General features: G+C 34.1%; 1 protein-coding gene across 2 annotated transcripts in view; it reads right to left on the bottom strand.

Moving 5' to 3' along the window:
* Positions 1-2,765: 2,765 nt before the first annotated feature.
* The window catches only part of CDK13 (cyclin dependent kinase 13), a 129,320-nt gene continuing 112,151 nt past the window's right edge, over positions 2,766-19,934 (bottom strand). Inside the window, exons 10-14 of one of the 2 annotated variants that reach the window (XM_052638340.1) lie at positions 14,964-15,080; positions 14,261-14,392; positions 8,301-8,506; positions 4,773-5,045; positions 2,766-4,193 (exon numbers count right to left, since the gene is read on the bottom strand). In XM_052638340.1, the coding sequence (XP_052494300.1) occupies positions 3,343-4,193; positions 4,773-5,045; positions 8,301-8,506; positions 14,261-14,392; positions 14,964-15,080 (1,579 nt within the window). In that variant the 3' untranslated portion in view covers positions 2,766-3,342. Of the gene's footprint in view, positions 4,194-4,772; positions 5,226-8,300; positions 8,507-14,260; positions 14,393-14,963; positions 15,081-19,934 lie in introns of both variants that reach the window. The other variant, XM_052638339.1, reaches the window with a different exon arrangement.

Consider the following 19,934-nt stretch of genomic DNA (forward strand, 5'->3'; position numbering starts at 1 on the left):
TCAAAATCATTAACCCAGGGAATCACTGAATCTTTATTCAAATCTCATATTTCAGCTTTACCTAAAAAGAAAGGCAGGGGCCAGGTAAGGGAGCCTAGGGAGAAAAATCATCTAAAATTGGATTAAGTTCATACCAAATACAAAAAAACCTTAACTCAGAAATACCAGAAAGATTAGTTTGGAAGCATTTAGGCAGTTTATCTTCTATTTTTCTTAAGAAATCTTGATACTTCTTACCAATTGAGCTGCAAACTAGTCAGATCCAATTTAAATTTTGCTTTCATCGCTCAATTTTATTTTTCCAGAACTTTGTCTCTATTCAAATTTGACTTCAAAATTTGACATAGACACATTTTCTTTACTTTCACTTATGTGTAATTTAGATACAGCTGAAGAGCTGCAACTACTACTTCGCTTTTTAATATTCCTGCTCACTATCAGTCCACCGGAAGTATCATTTAAAGCTTTTCATGTTGATTGATGTACCCCAAGTAGAATAGTACCTGGCACTTGGTAAGCACTGAATATTTACATAGAGTTAAGCTCTGAATCATAGCTAAAGCCCTATCCTAATTCACATTCCACAAACTATTAATCAATAAATCCTTAACATGAGTCTTTTAAAATTTCATGGATGACTGGGGCTCTCCAAAAAATAATGGATTGAAGACTTGGGAAACATACCGACTTACATGCAGAAAAAGCTGCTGTATCAAGAAATACATAAGGGAATTTCACATGGGAAATAATATTTTCTTCTTTTAGTAAGTCAATTTTTTATATTTTCAGCTCATTTGCAATCTGACTTACCTGTTTCTTTCCCAAAATATTTTATGCTCCTTCAGTTTCACTCAAAAATACTGATTACTGCACTTATAACACACAGACTTATTGATTTCATAGCCCTGCTCTTTTCATTAATCCAAATTTACTAAAGTATTAGATGATATCAAAGAAGGCATTAAGATTTTTACTACTGTATTTCATCAATTTTAAGAAGCCTTCTTCCATGTAACAACATCTCTGAACTTGGGAAGTATCTTAGCCTTGAGTTGTGTTTAATTGGCAACATTTTTCCTAACTAGTGTATCTCACAATCAATGCTGTCTTAGGGTAGTATCAGGAGCTGTAGTTCAAATTTTCGACTTCAAGCAACAATTTCCTTTTCCTCCCAGCCACTTTCCCAATATAAATATATAACTGAAATGTTAGGAAAAACTATCCAAACACAATTCAATTTTATATAAAATATTTAATTTTTAAAACACAGGCTATTCATGTCACATAAATATCTTCGATTTTAGGTTAGCTGCTATGGTCAGCAGAATTATCAAGTGTGACTATTAATAACTTAGATACTGTCACTTATAGGAAAGTCTAAAGCTCTAAGACTCACCATATTAAAATTTCAGATACTTGAATACTGTAGCTATTTTGCTAAATTTCAAAATATTTCACTTCCTGCAATGTAGTTTTAGTATAAGTTGTTAGTATTCAATATTCAAATAAAAGAATAATAATTTTCTTTCATTTCTTTCTCAAAAACAAAAAAATTCCATCAAAAGATAAAATGGTCAACTGACATCAACTCATTTTATAGCAGTAAAATGGTAATCCTATTGTCACCAAACTATAATGCTTTCCATATACTGTTTTGAAATGAACGTTCACAAGTCAGATAGAGGGCACAAGATTAAAAGACTGACTTTAGAACTGGAGCAATATTCATTCAATAACAGTTGTTCCAATTTAAGATTCCAATCAAAAAATAAGTTACCAGGAGAACGACTAAAAAACAAAATGGTTAATTGGCATTTAGTGCTAATGGAAACACTGGTTATTTACCTTTGGTTCCTTTCTAGGATTACTATAATGGTACATGTGTTTGAGTGTGCACAAAAAGACTTGACACCATTACAGCTTAAGTAAGGGTTAGTCCATCACTCTAAAATGAACTAAAATAAAGTTACTCTAGGTGTGGCAGATGTTGTAGTAAACCTTACAGAAAGTGAGAGAGAGAATAAGAGGGTTTTTTTGCACTACTTTTTCTCTTTACTTTAATAAATTCAATCTAGGCAATGTTTCTAGTTAACCAGTAAAGTGAACCGAGTTAACTTTGTGTTGAATGGCAATTATATAATTTAAAAAGTGGTGTTTGCCACCCCTCCCCCCATGAACATTAACTGAATTATGCAAATTGTTATTAAGCCTCATTTCTTTGCTATTGCCCTCCAGTTACCCATGACAAAAGGAAATAGGGACAATGTGGCAGCGTGAAAGAAAATGATACTCTAAAATGCTCCTTTAGCTAAATGTTCATTTAGCTATTACTTTCCACCATTTAAATGACAAAGCTTTTTAGAACTTTTTCTCAGAAGTAACAGAAGGTGCTGATGGGAGCTGGACTTTTATTCTCTGCTCTCACTCCCCTGTCAAGAGAAGGTGGTGTTGGAAAGTAACACAGCCCAAAGGAGAAAGTGTGACAGGTACAGAGAATGGACCTAACAGGAACTGAACAGGCAGCCCCTGGACACTTGAGAGCCCTCTGCCTCTTCAATACATTGATTCCCTTTAGAAGACAAATGGGTGTAAAGGTTAACTACTTTTTCAGACCTTAAGCTTACCTGTTAAGGCACTTACTTACCCTCCCCACCCCACCCATATTTTTCATATAAAACCCACTATTTCATTTGAATGCATTTTGCTAGGCTATGATAATCTGCAAAATAAAACAAAAATAACATTGACCATTTTTTTTTATATAAAACTGTTGCATCAAGAGAAAGGTTGTGTTTTATTTTCTGAAATGAGCACAAAGTACACCTTTCACAATAACACTGAAAGCAGGTGCAAAGACTGACAGTGACCTTTGACTAAAGGTAGCTTTGTAAAAAGAAAAATACCAAATAAATCAGTGCCCTTTCTGATTGTTGTAAAACTGGAGGGGGGAGGGGCTGGGTGGTTGTTACATAAAAGTTGGTCCAAACTTACAAAAAAGCACAAATGTGCATAGTTCAGAAGATCTGCAAGAGGGCCATAAAAGACTTTTATGTCCCTAAGATTAGCATCCACTTAAAACTGCAAGAATACAAAATAAAATCATTAACTAGAATTTGTGAAGATGTACAATCAATAGATCTAGGTTTTAGAACAGCATGAATTTAAGCAAAGGTGTTTTTTTTTGTCTTTTTTTTTTTAACTATTGTATGCAAGACCCTTTTCCACATAAAAATAAAGCTGTTGTTGAATTAATATTATTCAAGTCTCTTGGATTGCTGCTTTAAATTGCAGCTAGAAAAGTCTTTCCAGATAAAAATGATGTGCCTGAGGAAAAACAGATACTCAGTATGGTAACCCTCTGCCTCGACCTCTGCCAGCTGATGTGCTAATGTGTCCCCTGTATCCTTGTGAATACCCAGGTCCTTGGGCAGGAGAAGTCCAGGTCTGTCCATGCATGAGGCCATGGCCGCCTGGGTTTTCCTGTAAGTTACCACCATAGTTATAGTTGTGCATCTTTGCTGGCAAAGGATGAGTACTCTCTGGCCCTGTGGAAGGGTCACTGCTGTTTGCCAGCACGGCGATGGGGCCATGGCTATATTCAAATCTATGGTCCTTGTCTCCACTAAACAACATGGGACCTGTATTGAGGTACATGTCTCCGTATCCAGCTACCGAACTGGGAAATGACTCGGAAAAGGCAGAAGGCTGAGGTGGACCACCAGAATGAGATGAAGTAGTACTGTAGTTATCCAAGGACTGAATATCTGAGTTTCCCATGAAGCTACGTCGTTCCAAGGGTGGAGCAGAGGCGCTTCCAAGACCGTCATTGCTAACATAAGGAGCAGAAGAGAAAGAAGAGGATCCAAAATTGTCCTTGTAGTCTGAAGAAGGTACATAAGTATCTCCTGCTTGGTAATCAATACCACTTTCTCTTTTGGGGTCATCCTGGGGCTGATGCTGAGCAAGGAGCTGTAACAGGGCTGCTTTTACTCCGGCATGAGGGTCAGTTAACGAAGAACTAGTGGTGGGTACATGCTGGTTTTCTGTCCGGTAATCTAGATCTTCTTCAGTGACTGGCGGTGGTTCGGGAGGTTCAGGAGGTCGCTGATCGGGAGGCAGAATACGAGGCCGGTCTGGTTCTGGTGTGAGCTCCAATAGCCTCATATCTTGGTGCTGGATCAGGTCATCTTGCCCTAAGTGAAATAAAGCAAAAAAGAGAGTTGAAAGTTACCATGGAAAACAAAATTTTCAAAATACTCAATGTTTCCTAAATGGCATAAGAAGTTCCATCTCTGGCAAAAATACAAACCAACCAACCAAAAACTCAAACAAACAAAAACCACCCAAAAGTCAAATGAAAAATTAAAAGGTGTATTTAAGTGCTAACATTCATTTGAGTTTATGCTGACAGAAAAATTTTATTGTATTTGATTTTTAAAAGTCATCTCAAATGTACCTATCTATGGCTTGAACAAAAGCTACTATATATGTAAAGTTTCTGCTCTGGTCAATCATCCAGTTATAAAAAGATTACTTTTTTAGCACAGATTACATGAGAAACATCTACAGCATTCATATGAGTTCTGCTACTCACAATTAAAGAATCAATTCCTAGGAGTATACAGACTAAGAAACCAACCTATAAGCAGTAACCCGAGCATTTTCAGGACATCAGCTAGCAAAGCTAAACAATACATATTGCAGATAATCATCAACAGCAAGAAAAGAGCGTAAGAGCAGCCAGGTCCGTGGTCTGCTGTCTGCACACTCACCCGACGCCGGCGTGCTAGGCTCTGGAGGTGGCCGGAGCTGTAATGGTGCTTCGTGTCCCGATCCATTTTCCCTCTCTTCCAGCAGCACGTCTTTCTGCTTTGACTGCTGAGCCTTTATTAACTGAGTCAACAGAACCGCAAATGCGCTCTGCACAGCCGCCTGGGCCGCATCAGGCTCCACTTTAGGCTGCATGTTCTGAGAAGAAGGCTGAATTCCTCCCAGTGGTTTCGAAGACTCCTGTTGTGGTGGTGATGGATCTGTCTGTTTTTCACCTGTTGCCAAAATTCCAGCAGGAAGGTTTATTTTATTTAGCTGCTGCTGAGTCTCAGAGTTTACCTTAATGTTCAACACTTGGACAAAATCAGCCATATTAACACTTGTTTTAGACTGTAGTAGGTTTAGCAGAATTGCCAATTCACTGTGGTTTAACTGCTGTCCAGGGCCTGTTTTTACTAAAACAAAATTTGTATTGGTTAGAATTGCCATAATTCACAGCTCCCCCTCCCCACAAAATGCCTCTGTACTACCATATTAAAATGTATATGCGTGGGGCAGTGTTTAAGAAATATTGTGAAAAGGGAATCTTATTCTAGTTCAATTTCATGTACATTTAAGATGTTAAGTGCACATAAGTTAAAACAAAAAAGAAAAAGAACTGCAGCCCATTTTGAATAAATTATCTTTAAGGGTAAATACTTCAAACGGAAAATCAAGACCAGCATTAGAAGCCCATACTATAGACATGACCAGGAAACCGCACCTGTGAATGGGCACTGTGATGATGACAGCTACAATTTCAGGTTACTTTCTGAGCATATCCTTTATTCCTCACAACAACCGTATAAGGCATGCTTAATTACTGGCCCCACTTTTAAAAAAAAAAAACAAAAAACAAAACTGAAGAAGAAACTGGCATCCAGAGAGACTACATAACTTGCTTAAGGTCACAAACTCTTTAAGTGGCAGAAATGAGATTTGAACCCAGATATTCTGATTCCAGAGTCTGAACTTTTAGCCATTTTCTATACTGCTCATCTAAAATAATGTTTCTTTTTTAAGAACCTAACCTTATCTTTGTAGTAAATTCAAACTGGATTTTATAGACTGTCTGATATAATGTCTTTTATTCAAATGCTTTTATTTAAAGTTAAGCCTTCTCGGTAAATTAGGAGCTCATGTACATATATATGTGTGTGCTTAGTCACTCGGTCGTGTCCAACTTTTTGCAACCCTTTGGACTGCTGCCCACTGGGTTCCTCTGTCCATAGGATTTTTCAGGCAAGAATACTGGAGTGAGTTGCCACTTCTGACTCCAGGGGATCTTCCCTACCTAGGGATCAAACCCATATCTCCTGCATCTCCTGCACTGCAGGCAGATTCTTTACCCACTGAGACATCAGGGAAGCCCATTTACATATAACATGGCATTAACTCATCACCTATAAAATAGGTTGTCTTTTTCTAATTATTCTATTTAGACCTGTGATGGTTTATATAGGTTCCTATGCAAACTTACCTGAGTCATACATAACACAAAGGCCCTGTATGTAATACTATATACATTAAGTGATAATACAGATACTGATAAGCAATTTCTATAACCACAGATGACAGACTAATAGAATTCTAAGATGAAAAAATGATGATTAATTCTATTTTTAATATATTCTCTTTACATATTCTAGATATTTATTATTTCTTAGTATTTTTTTAGATTAATTGAAAACAAATTCTTGCAAGTTCTTATGATCTGCAGGTATTAGTAAGGAAGTGTGCTTATTTGCTACCCCATAAGAGCCAGTTTTCCTCATTTTCCCTTTCATTTCTCTATTAGCAGATGTAGTCTCCATGTGAGCTCAGAGTACCCTTTAACTATGGTATCTCATCTACAGAAGGGACATTTTTAGTTCATGACAGTTACTGATGATATAAAAAAAAACAGAGCTAAGAAGATTCATTCCTATTTCAAAAAAACTAGAATAATAGCAACAGTTTGAATAGAGAAGAAAGAAAAAAAAAAACTCTACCATTAACAGAGTTGTAAACATGTAGAGCTAAAAAATAATACAAAATGAGCCCAGATTTCATTTTTAATCAGCTAAAATAGAGTGCAATAACCATCTTCTATTCCACTAGGCTTGCCAGTGGAATAAGGACATCAGTTCTATGAAGAGAAGTAGAAATAAAGACCTAGTATTTTTCTTAAGGAATATGACAACTGTTACCTGGGACAAGTGACCACCATCCAAATTACTTATAATCATCTCAAAGCTTTTTTTAGAAGTAGATGGTATATAAAACAAGTGACACAAACACAAACCAAGAAAACTTCTGCTGCTTCTCTTTTGTCTTTCTCCAAGTTTTACTATTTTAAACATGAAGAGAAATGATATTGAACTTGATATAGATAGCCCTCACTTTGTACAACAAAGGTGTTTTCTCCTAAGCTACGAATATTAAGTATTTTCATGTACAAGGGGAATTCACTATTTCAAGAAACTCTGAAGAATATTCTGAAAAACAAGTAATTCATTTTCATTTTGAAAGTAACATTAATACTTTATGTATGTAGTCTGACCAAGGTCAAGTCTAAGCTTGTAGATTACATGAGAAAGTATTAAAGTATTCTTCCTCAAGCTTTCTCAGCTAGTCTACTCTACATTCATAATTAACCACCAGAAGTTCAATCTGATCCACAGATCTGTTTTAATCAAGTAACTCATTGGCCAATATTTACTCATCTCTTAATAAGTTTAGGGCTATTTTTCATGTTTAATAAAACACCACACACAATGTATTTATTTCTTATCATATCTGTCTTCATAAAAAAAATTAAAGTGAAATTTTTCTGGATTCTTGAGGCAAAATGAGGGAGTGGATTCTTTTTTTTTTTAATTGTTAACTAAAAGAGAAAAAACACTTATAACAACACTGAAGAGACTGGTTTCTCATAAAAAAGCTTACTCTTGTAACAGACTGAATCAGAGGAAAAAATTTCCTCAAGATACCCTTCTTTATCATACTTCAAATCATTTTGGACACAATGTCAGATTCCAGTATTTGAGATTCTGTAATAGAGTGGGAAATATTTTAAAAGTGACCTGAGAACATTATAAACAGTATGAAAGAGCTTTTAGTATGATTTCTGGCTGTTTTCTTGTATCCTTCTTCTTCCTCCTTAGAAGCATCCACAGATACTGAACACAGAGCCTCAAAAAACAGTGTTAGTAAAAGATCTACTGACTCTTGCACCAAGGGAAAAAGTAGAGAAATCTGACCAATCACTAATCATATGTAATTTGATACAGCTTATAAATTAATCCTACCTTGAGATTATTATTAATCTTATCTTGCTTAATATTATGTTGCTATAGCAGTGAAACATCCGTACTAGCATAATCAAATAATAAGGAAATGTCAAATTCAGTGCTCAACTTTTAGCCACAAGAGCTTTAACACTACAGCAATATAGTTAATGGCAACCACAAAACAATGTGAAGCAAACCAACCCATGAAGTACTACTGACCAGGTGCTGCATTCGAGTTGCCCTGAGATTTCAGCTGTGAAGACGGCAGCACACTCTGAGGAGTGCTAGTTCTGCTGTCATCCAGGCCCAGAGACAAGTCCTTTCTGGGGGCTTTAATTGTGGAAACATCATCAGTCATGCCCATCTGCTTCTGTCGTCTTCGCTTTTTACTCCATAACTCATGACAGTCTTGCCATAATGGAAGGCTGGGGGGGGAAAAGTATTAAATTGTTCGTCAATGGCATCTCTTAACAACAACAACAAAATGCTAATACTTAGCGTTTGCTAATATACAGCAAATATATAGCGAAATGCTAATATACAGCACCAAAGCTGCCACCCCCACTCCCCTGCAAGTTTTCTTGGAAGATTTCACACACAGGTCTTATAAACTCCTTCAACACAAATCATTCACGTGTCTGTATAGGTAAAACCTATACAGACAAACTGTTTTTCTGTGGCTTCTGTATAATCAATGAATAATAACTTATTGAAACTATGAATAAAGAGTAAATGTTCATGAAAGTAGGTTACTATTATCTTTGGTGCAATCTTTTAAAGCCAATTCTCACACTGTACATCATACACTGAATAGGACATGAAAAAAAGGTGAAAAATATGCCACTTGCAGAAAATAGACAGAATTAAAAAGTAGCAGAGGCTAGGACATAATGTCTGTGAAAAACTTTCTAGTACAAGCTTTTTACTTTTTGGTATTTTCTTATTTGCTTCTATAATCAAATGCTCTAGAATTAAACTGATGCTCAAGAGGAGTTTCAAAAACAGACTATAATCCAGGCTTATCACTTATACTTATCATTGAGAGTTTTGAATAACTAGCAACTATCAAAGTTATCCACAATTCTGAAACAATTTTTTGTGTAATTTCACAGAATTCACAACACTGAAGAATAACTTTTGCTTAAAAAAGACACAAATATTTGATTTATGAATATTTTCTTCTTACCCTAATAAAAAATCCAATGGGAAGTTACTATGATATCTATTTTAAAGATAAGAAAATTGAGGCTTGGAAAGGTTAATAAACTTGCCCAGAATATCTATAAATTCCCTTAAGCAGCCCCAACCTAGTCTTCAACCTGGATATGTTTACCTCTAGGGATACAAGAATAGTTTCTGATGGAGTACACCTGAAATTGTTCTAAAAGTTCCATACTCATGTGTCCGCTTTCCTAAAACTCATCTTTGAGAAGGGCCTGCATGTTCAGAAAGTTCTTTCACACGTCCTCTTTCACAGTTTTATCTCATGTTATAAAATAAAGGCATATGCAACAGTATTGTCGATAAGCAATATAATATTAAGTTAAAAAAAAAAGTCATTCCCAAAAGATTACAAACAGCATGACACTTTCATAAAATTAAAAGCAACTAAAATTGTAGAATATAACTTTTTATGAGTACATTTAGATGGCAACAAAAAGGTATATACAAAAGAAAACAGGGATGATGGTTGCCTCCAGTGGAGGAAGGCAAGGGGGATAGGTCATGGGCGGAGAGGATACGATATGAGTAAAGTAAGTTATTGTCAAGGTTCGAGCTTTTATTCGGTAAGTTCATGGCTGCTTATTAACATCATTTAAAATAACTAAGTGACTAAAAGAATAAAAGAGAGCCATGCATGGACCAATGATGAGTGACACAAGAATTATGATTAAACCAACTCTATGCACCTGAGGTCCAAAAACAAAACAAAGGCATACCTCTCAGTCATCTTACTATGATGCATTGCCTCAGCGTGTAAAAACCTCCTGGAGTAACAAACAAAGGGACAATTTGAAATATTGATATTGGGAAGCTTTAAGGCATCATAAACCTGCCAAAGACTTTCCTTTCTGTATTTGTAATTGTGTGTGTGTGTGTGTGTGTGTGTCTGTACGTACGTGTGTTATAAGGTATGTAACCTTAGCCACTGTTGGGGTTATTCTGAATTCAGACATACTGCTGTATTGTACTAAGGAGGCTAGAGTGATTTTATTTTTTTCCATGCTGATGTTCAGAGAATGCATTGCTCTTGTGGAAGAGTCCCATAAGAATAAAGCAAAGAAACCCACTATAAAGGGATTTTGTTCCCTTTCACAATTTAAAGGTAAGAGATCTGTTATGGATGATCTCAACAAATCAGGAAAGATAAACATTGCCCAACAAATAGTAATAGGTTAGTGATGCTATCAGATGTACTGGGAATGTTTCCAGGACAACCAAATTTTTAATGTGCTCTTTTCTAAACGTTCAAATACAGGCTCAGGCACTTACTTACTGTGTCTCATAGGCAAGTAACTTGACCTCTGTGCCTCACTTTCCTTATCTTTAAAAACGGAGTTAAGAAAACAATCTACCTTGTGGAGTAGAAGTAAATGTATGTTAACATATGTAAGCACCTGGACAGTGCCTTTCACACAGCAAGCATTATATTCATGTTTCATCATTCAGAAAGGTAGTTTCAAAGTATTTTGTATTTAATTATATCACAAAATATTTATTCCATTTAGAGGTGATCATATTTATCTTATGAATTGTTTAAAGCCTTTTACTTGCTTTTAAGGAAAAATAAAATTATAGACTAGCTGCTAGCCTAATCCACTTTTTAGCAAAGTGCACTATTTCATTAAATACATTTAAAAAGTTTTGACAGGATATCTAGTAAAATTAATGAAATTTATTTTTAATACCGTACTCATTTGATTATTCCTAAAAAGCTGTTAACAAGAGTTTAATACATACGCTATTTCCCAAAGGAATACCAATGCCTTTCTTTATAGTTCTCACCTTCACATTTTACAATTTTAACTACATTACCATAAGAAAATAATAGAGATGTGTTATACTATTTATATAGCCTTTTATTTAAATATTAGATCAATATCATCATAATTTCAACCTGACTGCTTTAGTGATGTACCTAACAACGATAAATCCCATAATTTATTACTGGTTGAATAGAATGTTCACCAAAATGTGTACTAACATGTTTATTTTTAATGGAAAAACATAGTCCAGTGTGTTCTGACAGAAATTAAATCAATTTAGGCTATGTGTTTGACAGTATGAACAGAGTTTCCTATTAGGTTATGTGGCAAATATTTTCCATAAATCAAATGGGATGTACCTACAGTTTCAAGATTCTGACAAAAGCATATATTTTTAATATGTAATAAGAAATACAATTTAACAAAAGTATTAATTGGTTAAGTAGCACTGAAATTACATGTTGACTTCCTAAGTGCAAATAAAAAGTAAAAAGCATAAGAAGTCATGTAATAAATATTGGTAAAGTTCTTTGGTTTATTCTCTCAAAATTTGAAAAAAAAGTAAATGATTAGTGACTGGTTAAGCAATCTTTTGAAAGTCATGTGGTTTCTAATTCTCTGCTGTCAAGAAAATTAGAGAAAGAATCTTAAGTTGACATCTGAAAGGTCATTAAAATAATTTTTGATGACAGAGCACTGTGATCTTGGGGACATAATATGTAAAAAGTTCAAAAAACTCAAGTGACTTAAATATGACAAAACTCCATCCAGTCGCAAATGCTTATTTTTAAAGAGTACTTACAAAATTTTTTAAATTACCATTAATGCGGAACTACATCTCATTCTAGAATATGTAACATTAATTAATAGATATGCAAATCACTTGAAAAAAATCTCAAGTCTATTTCATTAAGGTTGCATCTCTGATAAAATCTACTATTAGTTTCTTTTTTTTTTTAACTAAAATATGCACTACTGATTAAGAAGAAAATGCTTTGTAGTCAGAGGAAATGTTTAAATTAAATTCCCACTCATATATACATATACCTGTTTTAAAGAAGTACAACAGGGTCATCAATAAAATATTTTCAAGCATAAATACATTAAAAACCTGCAGAAGCAACGTAAGTTCATACACACACACAAAAACCCAATGATGAACAATTGTTAAAAAGCCTGTTCATACATTTCTAAGTGAATATTGATTAATTATCAAATGCTAAGGCATTTTGACTCCACTAGATACATTTACAAGGTAACTGCTGTATTTAACAGTGTCTACAATTACACACTGAAGCTTATATCTTTTGCAGCTATTTAAACCCATGATTTTAAAAGTTTAGATGGCAGTTTAAAATGTGCTCAATCCAGTTTTACCAGAATTTTTTTGTGTGGACCACTTAAACCAAGGTATCAATTTAGTACTACCAATAATGGGAGAAAAATTACATTATATTCCTCTTGATGTGATACAGCAGGAAATACATATCATCACCCTAAGGAGTATTCTTGCTAAAAAAGAAAAAAAACAAAAATATACTCCAATTACTGGTTACACTAGTTCTGATCGTGAGGAAGTAATTAAAGCCAGACTGTAGAATGCTTTACAAAATAGCTACCTCATCAAAAATGTCAATGTCATAAAAGTCTTCCCTGGAGACTGAAGAGACATGACAACTAAATGAAATGTGTGAGCCTGGAATAAATTCTTCACCCAAACAACCACACCAAAGCAAAACAAACAAAAAACAGAGTATAAAGGCAATTATTGGGGCACTAGAGAAATTTGAATATAAACTATTAGATATTTAAATGTTAAATTTCCTGTGTTTCATAATGATTTTGTAGTTATACAGAATAAAGTCCTAGTTCTTACACATAACATGGTGAATGTGAAATGTTATTTCCACAATAATCAAATAATTTAGGAAAAAAGATAAAAAGTGATAAATATGTCCAAATATCAGTTAAGTGTTGAATCTAGATGAAAGATATATGAAGGCTCATTGTATTATTCTATTTTTCTGTATAGAGTTGAAAACTTCAAAATCAAAAGTTAATAGGGGTACTAAAGCCAAAATTTCAAGACAGCTGACATAATACTATAAGCAAAAAAAAATAAAATAAAAACAATGAAACAATTCAACAGTGAGTGATTCAGGTTCCTCAGCGTGTCAGATGATAGATCCTTTCTGCCTTTAAAAACATCTCACAAAGGCTATGCATATACAGTTCAATAAAAATCTAAAGCCAAGAATGATAGATCTCACAGAACTGTAGTAAGACCAGTTTCATTAATTAAGTGGAAGAGTCAGGATTTGAACTCCAAAGCCCATGTTTGTTCATTCACAATATGCTAACTGTTATTACATGGACCCACTTTGTTATTATAGGAACAGGTTTGCTTTTATGACACTCATCATCATTTTCAAAATTACTAACAAAGTTTCTACAAACTTTCCAGGTTCTATCAAGGAGAATGAAATGAACTGGTTTATCCCCTTCCCCAAATCAATCCTAGAGAAATTACAGGAACCACAAAGGAGTGAAAGAGTCAAGAACTCAGCCATTCTGACTCCCAAACTCTATGCATTTCCTGCCTCCCAACCCCCACAACAGACAGTAAACTCATTCTATACAGGCTTTTGATACTAATATTCTTTCACTCAGTGATAAGAATTTTCTATTGTATAGTCTGCTAAGGAGTATTTCAGAACCTCTTTTTGTTATAGAACTAACTCAAATTTGATAGCTGGCTTCATCCTTTACTAGATTTGTATTCTTGGGCAAGTTTCTTAACCTCTCTGAACCTGTTTGCATCTCTGTAAAATGGTGATAATAATACCCACTTCCTAAGATTATAAAGATTAATGTACTACATGAGAAATGCTTAGCATAGCACTCAAGATTTTAGCTACAGTAAGTAATATTGATAGAAGCAGTACTACAATAACAGCAGCAGTGACTTTTTTTATAAGAGTTGAACTATATTAATAAAATTAGCTACAGGAAAGCTGATTTTGCCGGTCTGATGTTTAGCTGAACATTTGATGTGCAAATTATATGTACTACTGCTATTCTATTTGATTTATTCTTTTTCTTTTGCCTTGACTAACCACAGAATAGCTTGATAGTTACATACAGATATTATTAAAATTGTCCACATTTTGCATATGGTAAAAAGTTACTTACTCTGGTGGAGGCATTTTTGAGGGTTCCACATCCCGTAGGAACTCACACTGAAGAGCCTGCTCTGCAGTGCAGCGCTTACTAGGATCCAAGGCGAGCATGTAATCAAATAAGTCTAGTGCGGCTGCAGGAATACTGGCATGAGAGGATTACAAAAGTCATGCGAGTTCTTTGACTCAAATTTAATAATGTTTCTGTAGGAGCTTGAAAATTAGCATTTTGTAACACATTTGCAACAGTTTATTCCAATAAGTTACAAATCTTCCTTTGAAGAAATGCTTATTTTTTACATAATTTTGTAAGTATTATTCTAAATAATTTGAAAACTGGCAAACAATAGTATATTTATTACTCTATGGGCAATTTGCTGTTTTAACATTAACTAAAAACTGAACAGAATAGTTTCCTACAACAAAATAAAAAACTGAATTCAAGTATCTTGAAAACAGTTTCATTAAAATTTATCATTGTTAAACTTCTCTCAGGTAAACACTAAATCAAACACACAACCCCAATTAACTGATTTCATAACGATGGTGAAATGCTTACTTGCATGTAGCAAAGGGACATTCAAAATTAAATGATATAGTAGAATTGTGATAGGTCTACCTTAGGTCAACAGAGGCTAGAGTTACATTTAGAATTCTAAAGAAGTAACTTTGTAAAAAATCAATGCAATATGGATGTTTAAGCATCCCCTTCTTACAAAACAAATTCTTCTCTTAACTTTCGACGATATTGCTTCTTTGGTTTCATGGTGTTGAAATATGGTAGTTTGATTACATCAGGCCACACTGCAGGACATGGACTCCCACATATACGGCTAAACAACACATAAAAAGAAGTACATCAATATAAACTACATGGAAAAAATAATACATACAACTGCTATACAAAACAACTCCTTTTTAAATATACAAAAGCTGAAGTTCTGATATAATGTGTAAAAGTTTCATTAAATATTTTAGTCATCCCAAATAAACTGTTTTAAGATTTTCTTTTCACTGAATGCTTTTAACCCACTATAAACATCCCAATTTCTAGAAAGCAAACCTTCATATTTGCAAAATCAAATCTTAAAGACACAGGTAATATTCAAAATATGTTGAGCATATTTTGAACCAAAATTTTAAACTGTTATACCAACTGAAGAACTAGAGTTTAGTATATGTGTTCTCTGGCTTTGCAGGTACCTATCATTACCACTTCTCATGAATAGAATGAAGTTCATAGAATAACAGCAGAAAAGATTCCCTACACTGAAGACACTAAACTGTATAGACTGCTGCCGAATCTGATCAACTAGAGAATCCTAAAAGTCACATTCCTGAAACACAGTTCTTCAACTTCACTAGTGCCTTTGATTTCAAGGTATTTAGAACTTTTAACTGCTTTACTCTCTGTATCTTGAAATCCCTCACTATTCTTATAGTAAGTCCTTCATAAACTAAAGAAATGCTGTAGCAGGTAACTCTAGCTGGTAAACATTTTAAAATGCTTTGGTAGTACGTAGATGAAAAACTGGTTAAATATACTTAACTCAAGTATACTGAATCTCAAGAATAAATATGTATCTTATATAAAATTACCAGCTGACCTTCATATACAAAAAGAAAAGCTCCATGCATCACTGACTTCAAAGTAAACATATTCTACACATACATAAATACATGTACTAAGGTACAGAAGCAAGTGACAACTAAAGTTGCCATTCTTCAGCAGACCTTAAGATCACTACTACATTAGAAACATTTATACCAGATGATGAGAGCATTTTTAAAGCTGTTTCACTGAAACTATATTTTGTTTCAATAGTTTTATGATTTTTGTAAATCCAAGCTTTTAAGATCTTACGCTTCAATATGCCTATCTCTTCTTCCCTTCAATCTCATCCTCACAACCTCCTCAAAAGGAGAGAAGGCCAAACTCGGGAGCATGGTTCTCTATGATCGGGTCCCAAATTGTCTTCCTCATTCTCATCTTCCAACTCTTCTCTCCACAGGCCAACCACTCCTCCATGTCTTTGTTCATACTCCTTCTTCCTAGATTCTACCTGGCTGAATCCTTTTCATTCCTGAAGATGCACATCAGAAGTAATCTATTTACGATGTTTTCTGTATCCTCGCTGTCCAGAATAGTCACTTTCTACATGCTCCTGATTTCTTTTGACACTATTTCATCCTGCTTTACATTTTAGTTATTTATATGACTTTATCTTACTAAATTATGGTAAGAGAATCACTCTTGCACTTTCATATACTACCTGAATATAAACAATCAATCCTTGCAGATTGATGTGCACCATAATAGAAGTATAAAATACACTGGAATAAAGAAAATGAAGGATACTTTAAACCACAGAAATATAAGAAAATGTACTTGAGTTAGAGAAGAGATACAGAATTTTGCCTACAACTCAAAGGATAAGTAAACAATAAACAGGTGGGAAAGGGATTAACAGAAATACATTACTGGCAAAGATTAATGCGCAGGCAAAGTCATGAAAATAACATTCGGGAGCCAGATCAAGGAAAGTGGTACAGGTGGAATCTGGGGCTACAGAGGTTTATTTGGAAACATAGACAGGGGTTACACAACAGTCTCATGAGGCAGCCTGCCTAAAATGAAGACAGACTTTGAAAACAAACTTTAGACCTAAACCCTATCTCTGTGATATTGGTGAAACTGTGCTGCTTAGAATCTGTTGCTCTTTTGTAAAATGGAGATTCATTTTATTTCAGAGCTGTGAAAGTAAATGACCCAGCATCTGGCTCACTTATAATAGAAATCAGCTTCATTATCTCATAGCGAAAGACTTCTATTTTATGTATTCTGGGAAGACAGGTGACCAGGAAAGTTATCTAACTGGGAGCAGCATACAGGATGGAATACACATTCTAAGATAGGGAAAAATTTTAGAAATTAGGGAAGTAGACATGACAGCAATTGATAACTGCATTTTAGCAAAATCAGTGTCTGATAATTAGCTATCCTTAAATCATTTCTGAAGACATTCTGAAATGCATCATATGCTAAATCCCTAAATATCTGAGATCTGTTATGGGAATCTATTTAGATCTGATTTATCTACTCTGATGTCAATATCATATGAAAGCTTTACATTTTTCTTAAGACAAACCCCACTATGTACTAATTCCTCTAATTACCCTTTTCAGGATTTCCTTACAGATGAATTGTAGAATCAATACTGTCACACTCCAAAAATAAGAGAATCCTGTTGGGATTCAACACAGCTGCTCTGGATTAAAGAACTGTGATCTTTACAAAGCTTAATGTTTCAATTTTTATATTTCCTTTGGTTTTATACAAGCATATCATTTTATTACACTTCGCATTTTTTCATTTAAACTAATCTCAAGTTTGTGGTAAGCTTGCGTCAGCAAGTCTACTGACACCATCTTTCCAACAGCATTTACTCACTTCATGTCTCTGCGTCACATTCTGGAATTCTCACAGAATCTCAAATCCTCCTTCACAAGAAGTTTACAACTTGCTCAAGGCTCAAACGATGGTAGGCACTTTTAGCAATATAGTATTTTAAAATTAGGGCATATACACATAATACTATTGCAATCTAACAGACTACAGTATAGTGCAAATGTAACTCTATAAAGTTTTTCAATTAGATCTTGTGTTTCTTTTAATGGGGTTTAGTGTCATTTTTTCAATGTGTTCCTATCCCTATTATATTTCCTAAGCAATCATTAGAAGAGTTTTGTTAAAGAAAATGGTCAAAATGTGGCAAAAATTTTTTTAGAATGCCATCTGAGATCCTACGGTTCCTAACAGTTTTTTAAAATAGTTGTTTGTTTGAAGCCTTCCAGGTCTATTATCATCACCTATAATCAGAATACATCTGTTATTTTTTCAAACATGTATTCTTCATCATTATGGTATGCTACATTATGTGGTAATTTCCAAAAAATGTTAAAATGCTAACGATGCTACACAATATTTGGTTAATTTTTTGGTTTCTGATTTTAATGGGAGTACTTTCATTGTTTACCAGTGGGAAGAATGAGAACTTCTGGTTTGACAAACACAACACATGGTAAAGATAGTTACAGACAGATACAAATTCACACATACCTCCTGCTAAGAAAGCATTAATTTATTCCTTTTTACTTTGGGTTTAATTGTTGTGACTTTCAAATCTCAAGAGAATGCTTCTTTAGTTCTACCAGTTTGATTTTTAGAAACTCTATTGTAGCCATCATCTGCATTTTTTTACTTGGGTTACTAATACCATGAGTTATATTAAGAGATTTTCTAATACTTAGTCATCCATACACTCAAAAGAGGAATATTTCTTGGGCCTAATCAAAGTACAAGTTTTTAGCGTAATGCTGTATTCTACTTTTTAATTGGTCTACACCAGCAGTTTGCAAAAATGGGATTCCCTAGACCCTTCAGGTGTCTGGTAGATCACAGATAATTTTAAAACATCATTTACACTTTTCAACGTGTCGACTCTGCACTGACAGTATTACGCCAATGGTATAAAACACTGGCACTTTAGCATGACTTGAGGCAGAGATGCCAGACTACTAGAAGTACATACTCTTCAATACCACTTGATGGGGTGGGGAGGGTTTTCACTCAAGAATGCACTTGTTGAAGCAGTAAAAATTATTATTAAATCCTTAAACTTGAGTATGCATCTTTTTAATATTCTTAGTAATGAAAGAGAAGATACTCATAAAGCACTTCTGCTGCACAAAAAAGTGACTATTATCTTGAGAAGCACTTGCACAATAACTGAGTTGCAAGCTGCTGCTTTTTTCATGAGCCACCATTTTTACCTACAAAAAGAACTATTAAACTATGGTCATTGACTTGGGTATCTGCCAGACATTTTCTTAATATAGGAATGAAGTCAGCTTGTTACTTCAAGGAAGACAACTGCAGTGTTGTCAACTATAAAATTCAAGCTTTCAGGAGAAAGTCAAGAATACTAAAAGACTTAGGTCTGCACTGTAAACTTAAAAGCTTCAAAATAAATACTTAAAGGCTTTTCTGATGAAATTAGTGTCATAACAAGAACTATAAAATGAAAATGTTATGTTTAGAAGATCTGCTCAATAAGTGACCCACACATAATGTTACAAAATCATCATGGGTAAAAGACCTATTCAGAGTGTAAGATACAGAAATGGGTTTCAATATATTAGAGTACAAAATCTGTGGTTACAGACTGAATATTGCAAATAACTTGCTTTAAAAAAATAATAACTGCCACTCACTGCAGTTTCAAGGAAGAATATGCACAATTATCTGAAAAGACTACTGAAAACATCATATCACAGACGTTTATCCTTGTTTATTAAGCCAAACATGTAAAATACATAAAAATGTAAAAACAATCCTACTCATTTCACCATTTAGTTTGGAAAAAAAAAATTTTTACAATTAAAATGTTATGCTAACATATTGTTTTAAAATCAATTAATAAATATTTTTAATTCTCAGTTTTAAATTTCAATAGATACGATCAACATAAACAAGCTCCTGGGATTTTTCACAATGTCTAACAGTGTAAAGAAGTTCTGAGACCAAAAAGATTAAGAAGTACAAGTCTACAGAATTTTTTATGCTACTGATTTACAAAAGTATACACGCTTCACTTTTTAAAATATGCAAATGTTCCTTCATTTCC

Source organism: Budorcas taxicolor, chromosome 4 (genome assembly GCF_023091745.1).
Source record: "Budorcas taxicolor isolate Tak-1 chromosome 4, Takin1.1, whole genome shotgun sequence".
Classification (NCBI taxonomy): domain Eukaryota; kingdom Metazoa; phylum Chordata; class Mammalia; order Artiodactyla; family Bovidae; genus Budorcas; species Budorcas taxicolor.